The sequence below is a fragment of the Ptychodera flava genome, chromosome 8 (genome assembly GCF_041260155.1).
Source record: "Ptychodera flava strain L36383 chromosome 8, AS_Pfla_20210202, whole genome shotgun sequence".
Taxonomy (NCBI): domain Eukaryota; kingdom Metazoa; phylum Hemichordata; class Enteropneusta; family Ptychoderidae; genus Ptychodera; species Ptychodera flava.
Window position 1 is genome coordinate 7,325,189 of NC_091935.1, and position 26,099 is coordinate 7,351,287.

The following is a 26,099-nucleotide window of genomic DNA, read 5'->3' on the forward strand; positions in this document are numbered from 1 at the left end:
GACATACATCAATCATAGTTTCATCTGTACCGTCATCTCCTCTTTCTCACTACATCATAGTTGATATGTTGGTTGCCTTTGCCCCTGATATCAAAGATTCACTGTAACACCGTACAGTCTTTTGCTTTTGCAAATCCAGACATGTACATCGCAAACTCCGCCATTTTGCCAGCTGGATGATATTTGAACAGCTCACATCAAAATTTCCCTACCATCAAGGACCGAAGTTTGTAGGTGTGTATGCATGCGTCTCTGTGTATATGTACACTGATTGGGAAGTATCCCATACAGATTGCATGTATGCATCTTCATATACCGAGAAGGACATGATATTTGAAAACACAGACGCACTCTCATAGAAGAAATAGGCTGTGAATGAATCGCCATATGGTCAATGCTACACACACTTCAAACATTTTAAGATTTTAATGTTTCCTGTACATGATCTCCGGACATTGTTCTTGGTTTTGTGTTATTATCATTGTGTATAAGTACATCTGTAAGGGCTGCCTGTGGCTTTGAGTTTTGCATCTCTGCAACAATGTTGAAAATAATCCTCAAAAATGAAATTCAGAAGATTATTTATATATGTATCCACAACTTTTTTCTTTCACTGGGTAATACATCACTTCTCTATCACCACTATATCTGTCTTTTTCAAATACACTACAGCGTATCACGTCTGCATCTACACTTCCACTCTCTCTCCTTTCACTCAGTAGAATATCAAAGCTATCTGTACTGTCTACATGCTCTACCACTAAGCAAATCCGGCATCTACTCTACCACTGAGCAAATCAAGCGGTAACATGACGGATAATTCCAGAGACGCTTGCCTTTCACTGTAAAATCCATTACAGCCTCATAATCAAACAAAGCTAGATTCTAAGAAGAAAGCACTTAATTCAGCCAAACCCACAGAAAGTATAAATTTACTTTTCTTCAAGTCTTATTTTTCTGGAAATGCATTTTAAAATTCAAGCGAATAATGAAAATTGTTATGTAGACATCAATGTATTCGTACTGTCACAGTTGTTTTTTTTGCGGCCATTCTAGTCATAGTGACAAAAAACAGTACTTGTTTTATTGCAAAGATTTCTTTGCAGCAGCTGTATTACACAATGTTTAGAAATTTTGGACGCCAAGTCGTCCCATGAAAGGCAAGACAAACCATAGTTGTGTTGTGTTCCCTTGAAGATCAAACTGGCATGTCATCCTGACTTTGGTTAATCAAATGATCACAAAACGAAATTCAAAGACCATTGAGAGGACTGCTTGAACTTTTAGTACAAATACTTCATTCTGTTTAAAAACCCATTTTTGGGTTCATAACCAACAGGCCGATCACATAGATCTGTACAAGCAATGTTGACAATCTTCCCCCTGAAGCACCTGTTTTTCATCTTTACATAGAGCCTACTGGCCTTGATTTCTGGCTAAAGTATACAATGATATTGGTTTTGAAGTTGTATATGATGAAACAAAAGGAGGGCAAATTTAGTAGTATCGTGTCTTATCAAGTCATGGAGGATTAAAATGTGGATTTTGGGAAATTGTTGTATATAATGCATCAGGAATTAAAGGGAGAAAGCACATCACTTCCAAGAAATCAATGTTTTCCATGGATGGAATGTAAATAAACTCCTAAATTTGATAAGGTATCCCATTTTTGAAAAGGGTGCACACAAGTATGTTACGTGTCTGAAAGTTATCGAAGTAACCACTGAATTAACATCCTGCATTCTGCAATTCAGCATGCATGTTTCATAAAACTTCTTTTTCCATACCAAAGACTGAGGATTTGCAATATTGGTTGGGGTTTCTGATATAATGAAAAGGTTCCTATTAAACAATAGCATCCATTGTGCTTTTTTCTCAACAGTGCACTCTGGTTTTACTTTATATTCATCCCCAAGGATTGATTTTTGAACATCATTTGTAGAGGAGGGACGATCTGAATCGGTAGACAGTAGGGCTACGAAAATTTGTTTCAGACCATAAGTATAAGTTATATTAAGCATAAGTTTCAGAAACTAATCTAGCTACAGTTGGCGAGATTAAGCAAAAAAAGACTAAAAACTCAAAACAGATTCTGTGGAGACATTGTTCTAAAACCAAACTTAAAAACCACAAAATCAGTGTTCCAAATTCTCCTTATAAGTGTTCCATCCTTCTCTTTGATCATGGTGCTCAGAGACCATTTCACGTCGCCAGGGCTTAAATTACATGTAAAATGTGAGAGAGTTTAAATTTCTTTGGCTCTCCAGAAAAAAGCAATTTGTTTATAGCATTCGATGTTTCAATATTTTGGTATCCCACAAGGCCATATTTCTTTATTAAATCTTCTTATTGTCAGAGAACTGAGACTTTGATATTTTCAGATTATTCAGGTATTAGCTTCGGTACTACTCTAGAAAGCCAAGAAGAACTCTTCCAGCTTTGAATACAACGGGGAAAAAAAAAATCCTTCCCCAAACTCTGGTAATCTGCAGGAGTCTAATTTTTCTGACAGCTTTTGCGGAGTCCTCTTTCAGTTGGCCAATCCAACTGGTAACAAATCCAGCCATTCTCTGGCTCACATTGAGATCTATGAGCAAATTAAAAGCGCGTCTCCTTGGGGCACGGACAACACAGAGAAGAATCATCCACAGAAAGCAAGAATAGATCACTGAAATGCCTATCACATAAGTGACACTTTAACTGATTAGTGAAATTAATTTTACACTATGTACAGGATATTTTATGTAGATTAAGTTGTTTTATTATTTCAGGTTTTCATAATTGAAACCTAATCTCTGACAATTATATTTGTAGTAGTAATTACTGTGTATATAATCTGATACTGTGACTTCAATGGCTTTTATTCCGCTAATAGACGCCCTGTGGTGGTTTTTTTCCCAGCATTTCACTCATTCGTTTTAAGAAAATTAACTTTGAAGCCTGGAATACTATCCTTTGGCAAAAGCTGTCGGCATCTTGTACCTGGATATCACAAAGTGTTCAAAATCTTCCAATTTGCGATATTAAATCGTGATTATTTTGAAATGCTGTAGTTCTGTTTGTACATGGAAACTTGGTATGATGCAACTCTTCACAGATACTCCAAGTAGCTCCTATTTAGGAAATAAAACTGCAACCAACATATTCAGGTGAAGGTAAATCTTTAGGATGGTAGTGTCCATGCAGAACACAAAAACTGGTGAAATGCAAGAACTGAAAACAGCTCTGATACTATTAGAATATGTTTTCATAAACCATAGCTTCAAGCTGCAATAATAATGTGAACTATATTTTGTTCATCATGAAATGTAAGATATTCTATTAAGTATGTTTTTCATGTAGTTCATGATATGATCTGTCTACATGGTCTACGTTTCAGCCGTAAAAAAGCTAACATCCTTTGCCGTAGCCAATGACACTCACGACATCACACCAACCATTATCCAATTGCGTATTACACGAGTCCAACACTTCAAAATCATCAAGTGCCAATTGAACATTCAGCATTGATAATTTGCTGGTTATAAAACAAGAATTTTGACCCTACAGATTGACAAATACAAACTTAATCAATTTAAGTATGTATTACCCCTAACGAAGTTGTCACACACCCTGGTCTTTCAGGTTATATATGTACTCTGTGACAATTTATTATCTGCCAGGTCAAACCTATATGTACATTATGCAATGGTCTTTATTTACCTAAGGTGGGGTTTACCTGGTAGCTGAACATTTTATGAAAGGGACTCCTTTATTTGAACTCACTGTAAATTTCAACAAATCCTATCGGAACAGTACCCAACTTCTTCCTATATTGTAATCAGGCACTCAGTGAACTCGCTGCAAAAAGAATTGAAAGCAACCCCCCCCCCACACCCCCCACACCCCCACCCACCCCCACCCCCCACCCCACTGTAGGCCACATCACAGTATTTTGCTTGATGTACTGATTCCAAGGACTGTACCAAAAGTATTCTCTGGGAGGTATTCAGGTAAATTTTCAAACAGCCTGACACTCCACTCTTTGTGGTGTGCGACTTGATTTTAAACTTGACCACAAAAATAGATGTTAAATCAAGCACCACTCGGTTTGCATGTGTAGGAGGAAAAAGGCTTCAGCCATAAATTCATTTTGACTTTTGTTCCATCTAAAGTCTTTCTTAATTTCCTATCATATTAATTATTCATCTCTCCCAAAACTGTATCACTGATACCTGATTTGCAGAACACAAAATTCACCACTTTAATAGTTGCCCTATAACTTAGGAAATTTTTAAAATTCAAAGCTGTACCAATGTATGCCATGGGAAAGTTAATTGATATAAACACCAGAATTCCATAATCTGTCAATTAAATCCTAACGTGATATAATTATATCAATAATTATAAAAATGATTGTTCCCTGAAAGCTGATTACCAATATTTGACAAAGGTGATCATATTCAACAAAAATTTTGAATTGAGTAGTTTTATGCATAATCATGTGACCAGTTTGTTTTTACTCCTGATTCACAATAAAAAGTGACAGAGTTTGATTTATCACCCTCAGCATTTCAATTCTTACATCACAATGTCAAAGAATGACATTTTCAAGCTGAAGGAATGCAGCGACGACTCAACTCGGATTATCTTAAAATTTTAAGTAATACAGAGTTTAATCTTGTCCCTCTTTGCAGCTAATGAAAGAGTCCGAGCCAAATTATCAGTAAGGCAGCTGATTCCTTGCCTTCAGTGAAATTGAGGATGTGGGACTCTCTCAACTGTATTCAGCAACATTGCCATTGTGTCAAGTTGTATGACCAATTACGATTACTAAGATTTCATGAAAATAATCTAATTCTCTATCTGAGAAACCAAACACCACAATATCACACTTATGTTCATAGAGAGACATTCAATAAATCATAATTTACTTTTGATATTCCCTCAGGGCTTGACAATTCCTATCGCCCGACGCCCGGGACAAGTGAAATTTACGTTCGGGCAAGTCAAAAATAAAATCTGGTTGCCCGCCGGACAAGTTGTTTATACAACTTCTGGCGCAATCAACGCGAATCCAAGTTGCGGTTTGTGCATGTGTCGCCCGATTTGCGTTGTCGTTCACACAAAATAAATGTCAATCACTGACTTTTTTAGATACAATTGTGACGTTCTTCTGCGATTCACTTGCCGACTCACACGATGTTGCAATTTTTCGATGATCGGCATGAAATTGTTTCATCGTCCAATTAAAAAAGTCGCTTAAAATTTGGCGTAAACAGCATTTCTTTGTTGTATGCTGACTGCTCCGCCCCAACAAATTAGGTAAAAATTGCAAAACCCAATCATATTGCTTATCGGCGATCGACCGTGCAGTACTTCAAAATCATTTATGCAGCCTCGCGAAGTAGACGAACATTGTTGGCAGATAGTTTGTGGAGTGATCGCTGTAAATATGAGTATTTTACGGTAATATTTCCACTAACACAAACAAGGCATTGTGCATTTTCGCGAGCCAGAGCGTAATTTCCACTCCGCAGTTGCGCAGACCTGCGCAAAAACCAAGCAAAGCTGTTGCCGTAAAGAGGCGCATAGTTTACGACGATGGGCATTGTGTAACTCTGAGAAACGACGTTGCAATGATTTACGACAGCGCCACGAGGGCCAGCGTGAGTGGGATCGTCTGAGAATCGACGACTCGATGTGATGATTAGAACGATGTTTCTGACAAAAGATCTATACATAAGCGTTATGATGAGGAAAAACGCCGTAGATGTTATCTCCCGAAATGGAAAGCACAGTGGCCTTGGTTGAAATATGACGGTTCCAAAATGTTCTGTACATCGTATCTCAAATGCCCCACCATTGCCAAACCATGGAGGTAGGAAGAGACTACCTCCATGGCCAAACCAAGCAAAATGCTTTTTTTGACGGATGCGGCATGTTTCGCGTTGAATCGATAAGGTCTCACGAGTTTTAGTCAACCGCATTTGGACTGTTTGGCGCATCACAGATGAGATCGTGACGGGGACAATGATTGTGGAAATTTTGTGGGTCCCGCTGAGCCCGATACGGTTTCACTTGCCAACACCCCGATCGCATGCACTCGCAATGCGTGAACCGAATGACGACGACCAGCGACAGAAACTGACCAATCTTTTTACGACGGCATTTATGCTTGCCAAACACAGGAAGCCGATGTATGATATGTACCTTCAAATTTAATGTAAGCCCTGCGTACAGATCTGTGTGTTCCCGGCGTTATACCGCCTCTTGTGGTGGAGGCCGTATAACGCCGGGAACACACAGACCGTACGCAGGCCTACTTCAATGTAAACTTTTGAGAAAAGTCAACATCGGCGAAAATTACCAAAATAAGAAAGCCCTGAAAGCTGCTACGGAATTCGTCGCAAGTATTTTGGTCTTGATTATTACAAATGGAGGACAAGTAAAATTTTTGAGAGGACAAGTGAAATTAAAAATCCACTTGTCCGACGGACAAGTGAACTGGAAAAAAAATTGTCAAGCCCTGTTCCCTATATTGACTTTAATATTATTAGAAAAATACCTAAATCTGAATTGCCTGTCTGTTGCCTGACATCATGACAGTGGTGTCATATTTTCTCCAAATATTTAACTTAGCTATGAAAGCTGCTGAACACTTCCGTCTATAGTCAATGTCACATGACTGGCAGTTTTGAGGAACAACCTGCCAACTTTGTGGGCAAAAATTGGGACTGGGTCAATACCAAAAGGCAAAGTTATGAGAGTAATCGCAAATTTATTCTCTGGTTCATCAGAAACATTTGCATGGTTGAACAATAACATAAGCCAGTTAAAAAAAATTCTGTATTTCTATTGCTATATGCAGGACATCCTTTGCTTTTATTACACACTGACCACATCATACCTTTCTTTTGTCCAAGCTCACAAGATAAAGAAATTCTTTGAAAATGTTGAACAGGCAGTTTATTATATACTGAATCCATAGCATTTATGATTGTGAAAGTTATGACAATATACATTATTGCTTTATTTATTTCAGTGAAGAGCCTGTTGTTTTCTATTTGTTTGACGACAACAGTTCACAGAGTTTATCCATCAACACAAACTTTATTTGAGAATGATTCCTGCCCACTCCACCTGGAGTGGTTACCTGGAAATATCAGCCAATAAACTACACACAGTCATTTACAACCATTATTATTGTCATACGGAAAGATTTAAATCTTTACACTCATGTTTGATAAAATTCTTTTTATTGAGGGAATGTCTATGGCAACGTTGGGCATTTACCCGTGGTCACATATTTGCTTCAGATTATCAAAACTAAATCAAAACAAGAATGATTACAGGTGCTAGATAACCAGTATGTTGTGATAACTTCATGTTAATAGCTCGGTATGGTATATTCTGTGATAAAATTCATTATCTTATTCATGCAGAGGTAGCAAATTTCCCAAGCGATGCTTCAAATTTACAAGATTACTATAATTAGCTTTATTCCCCTTCCTGCAGGTCAAAGGTCATGGCAGGGCTTCTTCCACCCATACCGGACTATTTAAAAGCAGATCGCTATGGTTACAGCGGTACAAGTTGCTGAGATCGTGAAATGCTGAAGGTAAGTAGCTGTATCAAAACTACTACGTCATTCCATTTTTCCACTACAACTCTGATTGTGTTATTCCTCACTGGCATGAACAGTCCATATATCAGACCAAGTGCTCTTTAAGATTCGTGTTGAATTTGTACGAGTTAAGGTCTCTTCAAATCAAAGAAAACAACACACTATGAGAACATTTTGGAGTGTCTATTAACTCTTTTAATTTTTCATGCATTTTTTTGGGTGTTTTGCTCATCTTGTAAGTGTCCACTGGAGTGTGCTGAAGAGGTAATCTTCAACCTCCTGTATTCTGATTAATTCTCGTGTTAATCAGCATTAGGTATTGCTCATTCCTTTGTCCTACATGTATTCAGTCTAGTGAACAATCCTTTTAGGGACTTACAGGAGATAGCCTCTGTATAAGATTAGCTTGTATCTAAATTTGTACCTACACGCCTTGCACATCATTACCAGGAAATATATACGAGACAATAGTAAACAAACATGGGAGGCTCTATTCCTTGCATTGAAAGCTTCAATTTACTCCTCTCAACCGTTGTATTTGGAACGTTCCTATAGTTTTCCATTGGGCTGGTGAGATCTGAACACAGGGAAGGGGATGTGATAGGTCTAAAGGTGGTAATGCTTCATCTGTGGGGCTAACTTTCCATATTTTGTTGATCTGACAGTATGCACTCCCAGTTCAGACCTAGCAAGTCTATATTTTTTGGAGCCAACCATATGGCTTTCTGAAAAAAGCGATTATTTGGTACCCCTTTAACGTCAGCATTTTGTGCCCTTGTTCTAAAAGAGTCTGTTTTACCAACATTGATTATTTATATATTTTCTAAAATTCGCATTGCCTCTGTAGTTTGAACAATACTTTTAAATTTTATCTTTGTCACAGAAAACGAGTATGCCTGTGTTTTTAATTTTTGTCCATACAAATTCATTCTGCTTTCTACTATTCACTTTGTACTGTGTCCTTTTATTTTGCTGAAATATGCCACCAGGAAAGGATTATTCTTCTTTTTAACCCTTTGAGCGCTGCAATTTTTCCCAACAAAATTATAGTGTGCAACATTTTACCAATTTTGTGAATTTTTCTGTAATTTTTTTGACAATTTTGGACCAAATGAACATAATATTTTATTGGCTTCAGATTTTATCAAAATTTTAGTAAAATTTAGAAAAAAGTTGACTGATGTATATTTTGATATAGGCGACAAAAATTGACTTTGGCGCTCAAAGGGTTAAACATGGAGTGTGAGAGTGATGGTAGGACCACAATACGGAAGGTTTTTGCTGCTATCAAAAGACTGGTTCAGCAACATCCAGCACACAGAAATAGACAGCAATGATTTCGAAACTGGATAGTCACTTACCTGAAAGAAGCCCGGCGGCATTGGGCCGCCTGGCATTTCATTTGGGGGCATTTGACCTAAAACTGGACTCGGCGCAGCAGCACTCTATTGGCAAAGGAAAAGAAAAGAAAAAACACACATGTGGCAACAAACTGACATGACAGTTACCAATCTGTATGAAATATCAATACGATACAGTGTGCCATGCAAGTGATACAAGTATTCAAATTTTCCTGATCCACAATTTCCTTATCTTCAATTTTTTACACTAATATTTGAACTTGAGTCTGATTCTCTTATAAGTACAGATAAATTGCTGTACTCTGAAAAGGTCACATAAAAATACAGTGAAGTACAATTACTGACAAATTTTGTCTGTTGTATCAGCATGGCCACTCTATCAACATCATTTTAATGTCACTTTCTCACTTTGGAAGAAATCAGTTTCAGAATTTTTTTTCCCATCTCCACCTCAGTGGTTCAAATTTTCTTGGCAAAGTCTACATCACTACTGTATTGCAACTTTTGAGGACAAAAAACGAAATGAGTGTTGCAAACCGCACATCATTGTTGTGCAGGTGTAGTAAGGGTTAGTATGTTATCTGATGATGCATTCTCCTGTTGCCATGGTAACATTCCATCTTACAGAAGAGGGAATGAATTCAAAGATACAATACTGCGGTTGGATGAAAACTGGAGTAGTGAAAAGAAATCCGTGGTTAGACAGGAAATGATGTTTTAAAAAAAATATGTTTTGCAGCCAAACATGGTGCTATCAAGTCATTTATGGTACTTTTCTTACAATCTTTAAGGGCAGAACCATGGAAACAATTCTTTTTGCCGTAACCTTCAGGTTTCCAGCTTTCAAAACAGCATAATAATCACCAGTAGGCGTAAATGTTATTCTAGGATATAACACAGTTTCAAAGGAAAGTTTGTGAGAGAAACTCTTAAATCACTAGGAATTATTTGTCTCTGTAGCATAAGTTTAAAGCCACATATTAATATGGACAGGTATACTTTGCCTACAAAATACTCACAATTGTTTTTCTTAAAAATGTTGAGATGAGTTTATCATATGATATGGTATCCACATGTGAAGTCGTTGAAGAATTGACTTTCAAATTTGGAGACCATTTCCTTTCAGTTTGGACAGTATTGTTTGTCTGTTTTTAAATCCTTACATGAAGCGCCAGAAAAATGCATCACCATTCACATGCAAATATTATGGTTTTAAAACAACCATACATAAAGGTTAGTAAAAGTAGAAAAAGAACTGAAAAGATAGTCCAACCTCAAAGAAATATTTTTGACTTGTAAAATTTGTTTTCTTTTTTGTAGAAAAGGACATAAAACAGTTTTCCCTCATACAATAAATCTCACTCTCAAATTACATGACGTTATTCTACCTGACAAAATTCAAGGAAGTGAACTGTATAATACAAAAATTCCGTATATCTGTGGAGGGCACTTTCTCACGCTCTGATGATTCAATATATAAAGATTTCCAGGCTTATCTTCAAGAAAACTTGAGGTCAATATGCATGTTCTTTATTAAGAATTTAGTTTTGAATTAAATTTCATTATCCATCAATTTTTGGGAGGAAACTATAGTTTTCGAATTAACATTATCATCAGAAGATCAGGTGTGAGATGACTAACAGTGCTGTTACTATCTGCGATCTGAGTTTACATTAGAAGGCATTTAAATATGCTGGAGGAAATGTTATTTGCTTGAAAATCAAAACGAATGCTTTGTATCAACTTTTGTCGTGAGATGGTCATTGAAGTAGTACCGGTACTACATAAATATACAGGACATTTTTTAAAATGATATAGTTTATGACATGAAATATTTTCTGTTTGCTGCTGATAATTTTGAAAAAAAAAGTTTGAATAGAAAATGTTGGAAAACTAGATGATCTCTAGTGTATGGCAGGTGTTTTGAGTTGGGTATATTTCAATTTTTTCTAAAATCTATTGAAAATAACTTGCTGAAAATGGTGGTTTATTAGCTGAAGGCTTGTAATAGCATGCCGATGCATGCTCAGATTTAACAATATTGAGCAACAGATCTTTTATATACGACATCTTCTTCGCCAGTGTCATTTACTGCTGCTGTGTCATACTGAATACACACAATTTTGCGGACACAACACATTAGATCCTGTTGTGTATGGAAATACCTGTTTTGTCCATTTCCTTACGATGGAAAAGAAGTGTGTTCAGAATAATATCAGGTTCTGGATGAACTCAATTTGGTGCGATCTCGGGCTCTGAGAGCTGAAGTCAGCCAACAACGTTGAATCCACGACTGTGATAGTACTTAAAACCAGAAATGGAAGTATAAAGAGTATGCGCCTACGTAGCATTAGTGATTTGTTTTAAATTATTTCGGAAGGGCATAGAGTACAAGAACTCATAACCAGGATTTCAAAATTTCTACATATACTTGGAGGTTCTTTCAAGAGAGTGTTTTGATCAAATTACTTCTTGATACTTCCACAACTGAATTTCAATACTAAGAACAGTTCATGGAATGGCTGAAAGCTGTCAACATAGAGAGATACAGCACATGGTTGGACAATCCTTCAGTATAGAAATAAAGAGATAGATGAACAAAAAATAAAAAGTGGGGCCAGGAAGATGATGATGATGATGATGACTATACATTTTCAATAGATGAATGAGCTTACAGATACCAAATACCATCGGTACATGAAATGACAAATTTCAACATAGATCAAATTTATCAAGCATCGTAAAACAGGCATAAAAAAACTGTATAGTTCAGATTGATGGAGTTTGGTTGTCAGGAGAATTGTACATGAATATTCAACTAATGACCACTTCTGATTAAAATTTGTATCAATACAGGATTTACAGCATGTCATCAAACATGCTTGCTATTCAAAAGCTTCCTTCTAGATTCTGTTTCTAAGATACTTTGTCACAGATGTTAGAATGATCCGAAAAAAACCTGTACTACAACTTCGATATTGCATCATCATACTCAAATTGTTTTCTAATTTAATTTAAAACAATCAATGCAATATCATGTTGACAGACTTGGTTTTTTTTGGTACATGGATTTTGACATTATCGTAGTAACATTGATGGCATTATTGATGTTTTAATCAGCGGACTTGTTGCTGTTTCAAATAACTGTCAAAAAACATTTTTTTCTCTTAGTCTGAACAGAGCTACCACAATACTAATGGATTGAATTTATTATATCCATATAACATCCTGCGGGCATATGACTAAACAATACCCTAACACAGAGATGAGGCTGTACTCCTTAAACATTTTTGCATTCCTAGGGAGTTCTTATTAGCCTCCTAGCTTTGAATATATTTACTGAAATATGTTTACTTTCAACAGTGCATCACTCCCTACGTAGCCAACAAATCATCTACATGCTAAACCGCCTACACTCCGTGGAGCATTTAGTGGGAGTACTCCCACAGGAATGAACAGCGACCGCCTGTAACAAAGGCCACAGAGATGGGATGGGCAGCATTGACTGGAACAGCATGGTACTCTTTCTTTCTTAAAATGAGACTATCTCTTACAGTTCATCTCTGCAGTGTATATTTATCGCGTATGTCTTCTGCATAAACATATATGTAAAAGACTGACCCCAAGAAACAGAGGAATATTTTTCAAAGACAAGCTGTACCCTCAGAGGTTCACCAGGACATCACCTGGGATTTTGCATGCCAACCTGCTGCGTGTAACAAGGCCACCCACCGTTCACTATTGTTCTGTGTTTGTAAAATGGGCCAGATGACACCACAAGGTGTCAATAGCATTCCTGGTAGAGAGCAAACAGGGGTCCAACCCAACAGGTCTTTACCAGCTTGTAAAGTGTACCCAGTTCTTGTACAGCATTGTTTATATCTGCCTGTTTCACAAAAGGCGTCGAAAAGGTGACCCAATCCACGCCCGATACAGTTACTGATCCTAGTAGGGTCCCTAGGTAAAACTCAATATTGGCATTGTGCCAGTAACCAATCAGAAGAAAAGCTTTGATTATTGGCCTTCAAAAATAACTGTTTCACTGGAAAAGCTCTACAAGCACAGTGACTGCATTCACCTTGTATGCAAAGCAGTGACTACTCACCCCTTGAAAATTCACTTTTTTTATCTCTATAACCCGTTAGCAAAATATGCACCATTCTAAACAAACAATTTGAACAAACAGGGTTACACCAACATTAAAAGAAGTTTTGACAGCATAATTTACTGCACTTTTCAACTGCCAAAAACATAACAGTTGCACTGTATGTAGAATTAAACAAAAACAAATTTTCTTACACTATTTGCTTGACACACACACTGAATAAAGGCTGTCTAATCAGGTGTTAGAACTTAAAAACGGAAGGACAGGCAACTGCCAGAAAAGACAAAGAAACTTGCGTGTTTACCCGTACGATCTGGGTTATAATCCTCTGCGCAGTTATGTAAACGCAAAACACGTCACGTGATGACACAGTGACGTCTTGGCAGCACTGGAGCTACACAGAAGACGCTATACCTGTGCTGTCGAGTCAAGTCGCGTTCTGTTCCGGGTCTAGTTCACGTTGTTTTCAAGCATTGTATTACCCATTGATTTTTACAGACAATTTTGCTACCATTTTCGACAGATGAGTCACTATTAGGTATATTTATTGTTGTTGTTTTTTGTAATTCCCGTCAATTCATGATCGAGTCGGCAAAGTTAATTTTGCAATCTAATCATTGTACACCCCTGATAACTCTTCCGTTTATTTCTGATTCATGTGTAATGCTGTAAACTTCTTTTACTCATTATGTACTTCTTGCACTTCGGCACTGTAGTATTTTTAAAAACTCGTGCGTCTTCAGCCCGATCGGCCATTGTTGTTTACGAAGCGACTTCATGTTTCAACTGAAAATTTCATACCTACCCTGTCATATTTCTCTGCTGTAATGATAATGCATGTCAATGATAGTAAACGTTTCAACGTTAGGTATTTCGTCAACTGACTAGTATTTTGCGGGGCAAATCATGTTTACATTGTAAAACTTGTACCAAATTCACCAAATTTGTACCAAATTCACGTGCAGGCATCTCCAGCTCGATCGGCCATCATGATTGCTGTTGATGGACGATCTTTTTGTGCGTTTCAACTAAGTAATTTTTTTACCCTCTTAATAATGCATGACAGTGCTAATGTACGTTTCTACGTGTCTTATTTCGTGGATTGAACTAGTATTTTTAGGAGGAAGTCATGCGTACATTTGTAAAACTAGGACTATTCACGCGTCTCCGACTCAGTCGGCCATTGTTGTTTACAACACGACATTTTGTGCGTTTCCTCTGAGTAATTTTTCGTACCGTCTCATGTTTCTCTGTTGTAATAATAATGCATGACAGTGCTAATGTACGTTTCTACGTGTTTTATTTCGTGGATTGAACTAGTATTTTTAGGAGGAAGTCATACGTACATTTGTAAAACTAGGACTAAATTCACGCGTCACCGACTCAATCGGCCATTGTTGTTTACAACACGACATTTTGTGCGTTTCCTCTGAGTAATTTTTCTTGCCGTCTCATGTTTCTCTGTTGTAACAATAATGCATGACAGTGCTAATGTACGTTTCTACGTGTCTTATTTCGTGGTTTGTACTAGTATTTTTGGGAGGAAGTCATACGTACATTTGTAAAACTAGGACTAAATTCACGCGTCTCCGACTCAATCGGCCATTGTTGTTTACAACACGACACTTTGAAATTAGACGCAAAAGCTTGAGCATGCGCTGATCGCAATGTTGTAGTGATTAACATAATCTCGCGTCTGACAAGTCTCTCAAATCACGGGAATTTCCGTGAGCTTGCGATACGAGAGATAAACAGTTACGTTTGTTTATGTTAATGAGTGTTCAAGTTTTTCACGGATTATAACCAGGATTACATGGAAGAAAATAGCTAGTTGCCTGTCCTTCCGTTTTTAAGGTCTATGGTCTAATCAGGTGTTAGAATTTCAACCACGTTTTCAATGTCATTAGTTATTGGAGAGCACTGTTACTATTGACACTGACAAACCACGAGGTGGTCATCACCGAGAATGGTCTCTGAAGATTTCATTATCAATTTTGAAAAACGATTGCTGTCAAGAGTTTTCAAAAATAGCGCCAATGGCACTTGATCACAACTGGCACATTGTGAAACTACTCTATCTCTGGGTACACCTGTACATGAAATACTGAATGGGTAGGTGCTGCGGGTTTGGAGTTTGTCAGTAAATCCACACAGAAAACAAAGTCCCGAAGTAGCGAATTCCAGCCATTTTCAAACCACACTGTTTGTCAGTGGGGTAAGCAATATTCGCAAAAATCACATTTCCAGGCTAATAGACTATGTTTTACGAAATCACACGTCCTTATTACAAAATAAAACGATCTTTGTCTTAAATCAATGCGCCAGTAAACAGGTCCAGCAGCTAGTTATGTCATCAAGTCTGTAATGTTAAGGGTCATAACAAATGTGAGAAATCTAAAACATTAAATATGTTGTTTTTTATCAATTTTATTACCAAAAGCGCATGAAAAATCTCTGATACTTTGAATCAGCCATCCTGCATATTTGTAACATTCATCAAAACCTCATTTCTGTTCCACAACTCATTAAATAGTCCACAATGCAGGATTGGTGTACATTCCAAAACTACATATATGAAAGACCCTAAAATCAATTAGTTAAAGGGGGGTTAGAAATTTCCAAAAACTATCTAACCGCTGCTCCGTTTGGCTCCATTTTTCGGAATCAGAACCTTGGAATTAGTCTGAATATCTGTACCAAATATCAATGCAGTCTGTTCAGTGGTTTTTGACTCTTTGTCGTTTACGGAAAATGGACACTGTCCACCACCGGTTGAAGCTAACCCTATATCATAACTTCCAGTTGTGATAATGACCTATGGTCATTATGTTAAAAAATACCGTCAATGGCGCTTGGACATAATGACCCCGCCTAGTATTATCGGCATTTATCAACAACCACACTCACTGTGAATTAGACAGACCACAAAGTCAATGAGCAACATATAGCTGAAAGACTATTTTTCACATTGCGATTTTAAGCTCATTTTTATGAGAAAAAGACATGTATATGTATATGGAGAAAAAGCAGAAGACATATTTGTAAATTGTTTGTTAAGTGACAATCATATATGCATCTCTTGAAATTTGTGGTTATAAGGTATAACAGTAGTGTAAGAATAATGAGGTATGAATAAGTTAGAAAAGCTAAGTTGACAGTAATTAAGATTACAAAATTATACACTAAACTGAGGAAATCTGAATGAAATAAATGTTGAAAAGTTGCAAAGTCATGGTCATCTTTTGTCTAATACCTTGTGTAAGTTCATGAACTTTACATAAATCTTGCTACAGATTTGTTGCTAATGGGCAATAACTGTGTTTCAGATCATTTGAGAGCAATCTATCCATGACAGGTTTAAATTGTAATATACTTCTATTTAAAGGAGAGAAACTTCTCAAATAATTTTTTTCCCTGTAATTTGCTGTGAGAACACATGGCAGATGCTCAGGACTCTATGCTGGTGCTACCTTGATAACTAACCTACAACTTGTAACGTCATTGTCTAACCTGTTCACCCCAATTTCCTGTAGACAGGTCCACACTCTCCATTGATAACAATGGGTTTGGGCCATACCATTGTAGTGAAAGACTGTAACATGTGAGGTTGTGGATACTTAATCTCTGGAATGTCAAAGTCTGTATATTGACTCAAGGATGTTTACTTAACAAATGCCTAGGGTCATCTCAAAAGTGAGAATCTAAACTATGAAATATGTTTTTTTTTAATGCTTTTGATGCCCAAAAGACCATAGAAATCTCTTATACTTCGAATCAGCCATCCTGCATATTTCTAACATTCATCAAAACCTCATTTCTGTTCAACAACTCATAAAACAGTCCACAATGCAGGATTGGTGTACATTCCAAAACTACATGTATGAAAGACCCCTAAAATCAATTAGATAAAAAGGGGGGTTAGAAATTTCCCAAAACTATCTAACCGGCGCTCCGTTTGGCTCCATTTTTCGGAATTGGAACCTTGGAACCAGTCTATGTATCAGTATCAAATATCAACGCACTCTGTTCAGCAGTTTTTGACTTTTTGTCGTTTACGGAAATGGACGACATCAAACACCGGTTGAAACCACCTCTATATCACAACTTCCAGTTGTGATAAAAATCAACACTACAGGGGTAACTGGGCTCCAAACCCTCCTCCATAACTCACAATTTATGAGCTCATCGTGTGAGTATTTCCTCAGGAATTTGTGACCAAAGACAAAGAGGACGCCTTCACAACATATTCAATACCGGGAAAGTTTTGAACAATCTCGTCTTTGACATTTAAAATACTTTCATTTTCTCTACCTACAAGACATAAGACAACTATGTGAAAGGTGTCTGGAATCAAAATCATTGTCGGACATCCACCCAAGGTTGATGATAAATTGTTGAACAAAAACACAAAAGATAAAAATATCAGTAAAAAAGAGCCTGTCCAAGCTTATTATTCATATGTGATGATCTCTCTAATGGATTAAATTAACTCATTTCTATTATATTAGAGTGTGAAACATCTATGTTGACTGTAATTTTTTTTATATCATTAAATATGACAATATGTAAGCTGGCATGTATTTGGTTTGCCTGTGAGGCAATCCTCGGCACCTCGATCAGTGGATTACCTGTCAAGCTTTATGTAAATTTCATGCCACATCATCATCAATGAAATATGTCCTACTTCACATCTGTTCTTACAAATTAATAGAATTTCAAAAAAAGCATGGCCTCTGAAAAAAAAAAGAAGGCAAGACGTCCAAGAACAGAGCCCTGAGGTGCGGTAATTAAATTATGTCTGTTTTGCTGTTTTGCATTAAAGTTCATTTCTTTTACATCTTCGGCGCTGTCCTTTGAGGATGGTGGTGATTTCATAATAGAGATAGGCAAGGCAAGCTAATAATACTATCATTTTCTTCCCTGGTCAAATGGCTTGGGACTCCCCAGCTCACTGAAAGATATCACCCGCGATTGTCGTCTGCTGTCTCTTACCGGGTACAGCATCAATTGTAGATGTTATCAGTTTTAGCGATGAGAGTGATGCATGCAATGAGAGTACTCTGTAATAGTAACCACGGTCAATACCATCTTATTCACATATTAATATTTCTCATCTTATCAATTTTTTTCTTCCTGACAGCATTGACAAATCATTTTCAGCATGTTTCCACCATGCACTGAGAAATTTCACTCCAACATAATGCACAAGCTAGGGAGATACCCTTATAGCATAGACAGTTGTATGAGAATACAAATTGAACTGGGACAACATAAGCTATCTTTTGTTCAAGGTGTTATGATGGACAATTTCACAGCATTAGTTTTGAAAAATAGAATATATATCTCAAGTCAAATTTTGCTGCGATGAGATCACATGATTGTAAATTTCGATCAACTAACCACGTCTATGAACTACCTCACTACGTTAACTGCATGACCACTCTGGTTTTCGTATTCCTCCTCAAAAAGAACACCAAAATATTCCTGACTTACAACAATATTAGTTTCACTATGACATTTCTCCACAAATATTTCACCTGACACTCACTTAAACTGAAAATACCCCAAGAAGGTACTTCAACTCATGTGCCTGTATTGGTACTGAACATTATATTTGTCAAAATCAAACCATGAATTTACACTAAAAGAAAACGGCAACGTACTCTTCTCTATCAAAGAAAATGAAGTTAAATCACTGTCTGCCTTTATGCAAGTAATTTTAACTTTAAGAGAGGAGAACACCTTTTACTTGACAGCTTTCTTGGGGTGGACTAACTACGGTCTGCGATCCTTTTCATTAAAATGCAGCTAATTTAAAGAATAGATAACTTCATAATGGCAGGATGCTTTTTCCGGCCAAATAAAGATACGTTGACTTGAAATATACTACTGTGACTTTACTGAAATAGCGTGCAACTGTTTAAAGTGTCTCAGAGACTCAGCACCCACAATGCACTGGTGTTAGACATTTGCCCTTGTCAATGCTGACACTGAAACAACACAGCATGATCGATGGGGTCATGCTCTGTAACGGTTTCCTGACACAGACTGGGTTCCCAAATGATGTTACAAACTTGGAAATGACTTTGCCGCTTGCCTCATTTCAAACAAAATCGGTGATGCTCGAACTGATTTTCACTGTACAAACAATGACGGTCATTGTGAGATAAAACAAGTAACCGAAAGTGCTGTACATTTGTTACGCACAAACACACTGAACCCGGACACTGAACAAGATACCAAACCCATTGATGGGTTGCTTGTACAGTTTTCTCTTCATTTTCGTAATCCCTGAAAAAAACTGCCATCATACTCCTGTTTTATTTTGTCCATGCATCACTTTCAATCAAATGTCAAGTGTATATATATAATTATCAGCAATTTTTGTTGGACATGTTTATTTCTAAAATGTAAAGAAAAAGATTTACACTGCCCACATGGCGCCATCATAAACAGATTAACACAGATCACAAATGTTCCAAAAGAACTCGTCATGGTCAACTGAACAGACACAAATTTGCTGTAATGTTCAACACAGGTGAGTTAATATCTTCACCAGAAGTCCTCCAGTGCAAATGGAATGAATTCATCCCACCATGTCATACAATTTAGATATCTATCTAAAAACAGTCTAACTGTTTTCCATAGAGATACAAACCAACTGCACGGAACTTTGGAAGTGAAGGTTTGAAAAAACAATGACTGTGTAAAAAGTCTGCATAAAGAGTCCCTTCTCCCCTTGCTTTCCAGGTTAAAATTAAAAAATTAAAGAGAGGTGTAATGGGCAAAGAAAAAGTGACCAACAGTATACTATTGTTCCTATAAATAAAATTTGTAAAATAGTAAAATATCAAGTCTATACAAAACAAGCCATGTCTCCTACATTTTCAATATTTCAACTTCTCAATTCCATTAGCAAATTTGTGATTTTATTTTCACTTTTTAATGGTTGTTCAACAGTCCACCACATTATGTTGCAAAACTGTCAATTTTCTCAAGGATATCCAGAAATCTCCTAAAACTGCCATTTAATCATTGACATTTTGCTTGTCTTACTTTTCTGAAAGGAAATTACTTCATGAACAATTAATACTATGAACAAAAACAGAAAAAAAAGAGCTGCGGTGTTTTTCAACTACTGCTCATTCAACGGGACTATCAACATCACAACTAATCACGTGGACTAACTTATCGTCATTGACAACATAATTCCACAACCACTTGTGTGGAGAGGTTGATAGTAACAGCCAAATTTTCTGGGTAATTAAAGTTGTCACAGTGTTTGCAAATCTGTTAAGACAGCTCACACAAGCGTACTTCACCAAGGAACAAACTACAGCACAAGTGTCACCCACAAATGGAATGCTGCCCCGGAAGAGTACCTCCACAAATAACCTATTGTATATTTCACACCGGGCTGAACAAATGTATATTGCTGTATTTTCTTGATCCTGAGCATAAGGTTGAATAAAAAGAATGTGTTTTGATGACTACAAATGCCATTACCTACAGCTGACGGCACTACCAGGACTCTGCATGGCTGACTACTGTCGGTAACTATGGAAACCAATGCACGTGCATCAGGGACAATACGGTTATTGTTCGTTTAATGATAAGACAAAAACACTAAAGTATTGAGATTATATTGACTGAATGAAATATACCAATACCAGCTAAGAGACACAAACTTAACAACTTTTATTGCACTCAAATAAACAATACAGCTACACTGTCGCCATGGATACAGCCAAACTTTAAAACTACAATCGTACACTCCTGTAACAGTCCCATCAACACAACACTAGTATTTGTTACATGTTTTCTGGTCTTACTTCTGTGTCCCAACTTTGCAAGAAATGTTGATTCAGTGACTATGAGACTCTGATCAAGGCAATGCACTGACAAGTGAACTCGTGGGCATTCAATTTTTTAAGTAGATGTAGGTGGCAAATCGTCACGGATAAGCAACCAGGAAAATACAAGAGCTAACAGGTGCATCCCCCGTCCGTGGATGAGACAATGTGCTGCAGGGAAAAATCCTGGTTAAAATAGGGGATTGTCAGTCAATTTTCTGGTTTCCTTTAAAAAAAAATCCTCTTGAAAATTTTACCTGTGTATCTTAAGTTTGGTGACAAAATTGAAGGTAATTACTTATATAAGTCAGGTTCTAATATATTACATGTGTTTATTCTTCCTTGACAGGTATCCAACATGAATTATGAAATACTACTGTGACATTACCAACCTACTCCTTGAACAAGATGTGCTTTGCCAATTGTAACGGTACATCAGTGGTGGCGTTTTACCTGCATTCTGTGACGCAAGTCTCGTTGATGAGTATATCTCTGACTCTTATGTGCAGATTGCGTGTTTCCTCAAAAACAAATTTTTGTAAGTTTATGCAGACCATAAGGTTATAAGTATGCTGAACAGAGCAGAAAAAAACATAAAAACCTAAAAAGTCTTTCTTTGATCTATACTTTGTTACTTCTCAATATATTTGTATTTCTTATCGGTTTAGCACCACAACTTGCACACTGCTGAAACATGTGTTTATAACAAAGATCATTTGACGAACCGGGACAGGTTGAACGAACTACATGTTTCAAATTTTCTTACTTTTCTTCAAAACTTTGGAATGGTACACTTTCCATGTTGAAATTTACACCCTCATAAATTTTCAGAGCAGTTACTGGCATTGCATTTTTTGAACTCCATAATGTAAATATCGTAACACAATTCATTGTGATGGCATGGCTAATACTTTCATTTCAGAAGAATAAAAATAAGAAAATTTATCTGATTTAAAGCACACAAATAATGACAACATTATTCAAAGCTACAGCTATTGAACCTTCAACAGTTTTTGTATCATTCAATTTTCATCACCTTACATGTATAATATTTTTTTATTTTATGATAGATTTGGAAATAAACATAGACATAACATATGTCAATTCACATTGCGGTATTTCATTTAAGACATATGATTCTAGTGTTCAAGATTAATTTTTAGTTTTATTCACATACATGATCAGTCACACTGGAAATTTGCAAGGTTTAAAAGTAGTTCTTATTGAATACTCATGACTCCCCCTTCAACATAACAATTCTCAGCAATACCAATGCAAAATTCTTATGGAATGATTTGTAAACATGAAATTCTCAAACAACATTCTTTTCGGAAACAGTCTCGGCTGTAGTTTGTAATCAGGTCACGACTCGCAAGTAAAATGAACATCACTGAACCGCATCATTGGATTGGAGAGGAACAAACTACATCATCTTGAGAAACCAATGGCTTGCCACACACTATATGCAGCTTGGCAACAATTACCGGCTGTACCCTTGTCAAGGGTACAATGGCACCTCAAACAGGGTCAGTGCGATGAGGAGAACATGTTGTACACAATGAGAAACAGGAGAAAGTTTGTCGTACTCCGCACAAGTGGTTTACTCAGATTTGCTCCACTGGTGTTCACTGAATGAGCCAGCAGGTTTAGAGTTTCAGAAACTCTATTGCCAGAAAAACCTCAGAAGTTGACCAGTAACATGCTATCGAGGATACATCAAAACCTGCTGCGTAAAAATTACTCATGGTGCGTGCAGTTATTTTTCCTGTTTTCTCACAAATTTTGTATAACAATATCTTCAAAACTTGGTTTCTTATTTTCTCATTGACAGTCAGAGAAAGCCGAAATGCTATTTTCATTTGGTTTGCTTTTCATATCTCTTCCTGACGGACTGAACGTAGGACTATTTTCGGCATGCTGAAGTATTTTCTGTGAATGTTACATTATGAAAAGAACAAGATTAAAGACCAATGCTGGTACATTCAGATACAATGTACTGGTTAACTAATAAATGCTTAACTTCTATTTGGACAAATTTTTGTGTACCCTTTCCTGGTTCAATGCTTTGTCACACTCCTGTAAAAGGCATAAAAGAACAAAGTCTATAAGAGAAGAAAATGGGAGGATCTGATGGCTGTTCTGTTGCAGCATACAGTGTGACTGATCAAGGACAGGTACTATTGTGATGCTGCAATGATGTGATTTATATCATGGAGCTAGCCTTCTCACTTTAAATCTCGGCATTTTTTAAATTTAGTTGTAGTCTGTGCCCTGGACAAAGACACCAACCGGCTTGTGTGACCTTTAACCCTTACAGCATCAACGGTGGCAGCATAAAACTACATATAAGTTCTCTCTTGTGACCTCATAAATTACTGGCGGCAGAGGCAGCAGAGATCTCTAAACTAGGTCACACTGAGCTCCAAATTGATGAAAATTAAGAAGGTATGCCTGGCTGCATGACGGAAATTCTTGAGAACAACCTTCGCCCCCCTGAAATTGTTCAACCAATGAGAAGTAGAACAGGCACTGACAAGGTCAACTGGCTACTACAGGGTAGGGGAGGGGGGAGTAGAAACAAGTGCACGTATCTGCTGATTTTAAACAATCACCATAAATCAACCCTTCAGACAGATTTGAGAGTTGAATGGGGAGAGGGGTAGAGCCCCGGTCAGCTGTACCACAACAATGGCAACAGTTTATATTACTATCATATCTTGTTCCAACGCTCTGAACAAACTGATAAACTTACAAGAGATAAATTGTTACCCGACTCTGTCTTTATTTACTCCGCACTTTACGATGATTTACAAACACACTTGTGGATATCATTCTAGGGACGAGTTGCCACAGGAGGGTAATGAACTATTATACACTGGGTATGCTTGTGTAAATGCCAGACTCTTCGCGGACTTCACAAGGTTAGATGTCACCTTTCCCAGCTCCTGACACTTCAACTATGCGACAACAACATTGCTGACATTTTTACTATGGAGCATTGAATCCACAGAAATCACATACACACATAGAGACACAAAACAGTCCAACACAATGGTTAAAATGCTGTTTTCTGACCAATCTGTCAGGCTTCAAACCACTTTCTGAATTTCAACTGATCGAATCACATCTTTTCCACTGATCTGTACAATATGCTTTTGGTAGTATACCTAACAGCAAGGCAAGTAGTTTTAAGAAGTCTTACTACTACAATATGCAAATTTTAGATACTTTGGAAGTGACAGAAGTGATGAAAGATAGGAACGAATCTGAGCTTCACATCATGACGTCCGGGAATTAGATAACTGTTAATTTTTGGAGTTTAATAGTGACAAATTCAGAGTATGAGAGACACCACTGATCCATGAACAGATGTATATAACTGTGGAAACTGCACTATACACACTGGTTGTAGCAGAACCAGCGACTATGCAGCAATCAAAATCTCCCCTCTCTGCAACCTGCTGTTCAAGGTGACATATTTTAAATTTTATTTTCTGGAATTAAGGGCAGAATTAACTTGATCTCAAGGAAATCCTTCAGATTGTTAAAACAACATTGAGGAGAGTTCATGCAGTGACGTCAGTTCTACCACATTGTGAGGTCACGACCCCGCATCAGTTTTCTATCTTCACTGTTCTATTGATTTAGCCTTGGTGATTATTATGGGATGGCATGTGGGAGGAGCTTGATCGCATCATGTCCTGGACTCCTTAGAATGGTGAGATTTCTCCATCGGGGACACCCACTGATTCTTAGATATTTTATCTGTTGACCTTTGACACTGGTTTTCATATCAACCAAACACCTTTAGCAGCAACAACACTTTTTACTATTCTATTTTGATCTGCAAGGCATATATACAATGACAATACTCTCAATATTTCTACCATTCTTTTAACTTTTGGTCTCTTAAATATGGTACCATGTAATAATTGAAGAATCCTGACCTACTCGACTGCCTATTGACACCAAAATCCAAAATAAAACTGATTTTCAATCTAAATTATTTGACAGGGTTGATACAAATACCCTAACTGTTTGTCAGCAATTGTACAATTCCTTATGTCAAAACATACATAGCATCCTATATCATAATTCACTAGAATTTTTCAATTTTCTTTGTTATCTCCTCACTGTTATTATAATCATAGTCACAAATAAAATATTGTATGCACACAGAGAATTCCCTCCTATTACCCAAGCTAGAGAGATGATTTCCATTTGTTTAGGGGGCCTTAGTCAACAAGCTAACTTTACTCCTGGGACTCAATAAAGCATGCTGCCAACAGGGGCTGTTCCAACAGCTGCCACTATTCCCCACAGATAAACAATTAACTGATTGACTGCTACTCATGAGTGAGCGTATTCCAAGTGTATCTGAATGGGATCCCAATACCCACTTAATGACTATTTAATTGCCTTAACGGGAAATTACTGAAGAGCAACAAATCTTAAATTAATAAGTGTAAACGATCACTGTTGATTAAGCATGCAAATTCAAGAATAAATTCAAATTCCACAGCATACAACAAGACCATTTTCTACCGGGTTATTTTTTTTTCCTGCATTGAAAGAATACTTAATCTGTCAAGATTTACAAGAGATTAGGAAAATGTTCTTGACATGTTGTTGATACAGTTAACAGCAGTGATGACTTTTCCTCGTGTGGTCGAGTTTAAAGGTAAGTTATACAGTGCAGAAACAAATGGAATAGTGTCAAGAGGGATATGTTACCGGGACAGTTAGAGTTTACAGACCAGTAAACCCCACCAATGACTTCAAACAAAGTCACGGAGTGTGACATCTACACTACACCTGATTGACAAGGAAGTGTGTAACGGACCCAATTTGGCGGGGTGAATCGCAATTACCAGAGTGATTGGACAAGGACAACTATTTAGGCACTTGGTTAATCTTTGAAATTTACAAAACATTCCATCTGTAGCAGCACATCATATTGCACACATGGTACCAGAAAGAGTGCGGTCACCTTGCGCATCCGTGAACTGAATCAATGGTGAAGGCACATTTTACTATCATTAATATTCTCAGCGCGTCTCTTCCATATCATACACACATGCCAGTACTAACCAGTCACATGATCTATATACTAGCTGCCTCAGTCACAATGCCACAGAGTAGACAATTTGAATGCCTGCTTTGTCTTTATACAC

General features: G+C 37.1%; 1 protein-coding gene and 1 long non-coding RNA gene across 12 annotated transcripts in view; one reads left to right on the forward strand and one right to left on the reverse strand.

Annotated features, from left to right (window-relative positions):
* Positions 1 to 22,038, forward strand: part of LOC139138351 (uncharacterized) — a 47,442-nt gene extending 25,404 nt beyond the window's left edge. For 2 of the 3 annotated variants that reach the window (XR_011553587.1, XR_011553586.1), the window contains 2 exons: positions 7,498 to 7,600; positions 21,275 to 22,034. This is a non-coding gene — a long non-coding RNA (uncharacterized lncRNA). Of the gene's footprint in view, positions 1 to 7,497; positions 7,601 to 21,274 lie in introns of all 3 variants that reach the window. The other variant, XR_011553588.1, reaches the window with a different exon arrangement.
* The window catches only part of LOC139138348 (single-stranded DNA-binding protein 3-like), a 119,335-nt gene that overhangs the window by 61,748 nt on the left and 31,488 nt on the right, over positions 1 to 26,099 (reverse strand). For all 9 annotated transcript variants that reach the window (XM_070706685.1, XM_070706684.1, XM_070706680.1 and 6 more), the window contains exon 5: positions 8,968 to 9,051. In XM_070706685.1, the coding sequence (XP_070562786.1) occupies positions 8,968 to 9,051 (84 nt within the window). The remainder of the gene's footprint in view (positions 1 to 8,967; positions 9,052 to 26,099) is intronic.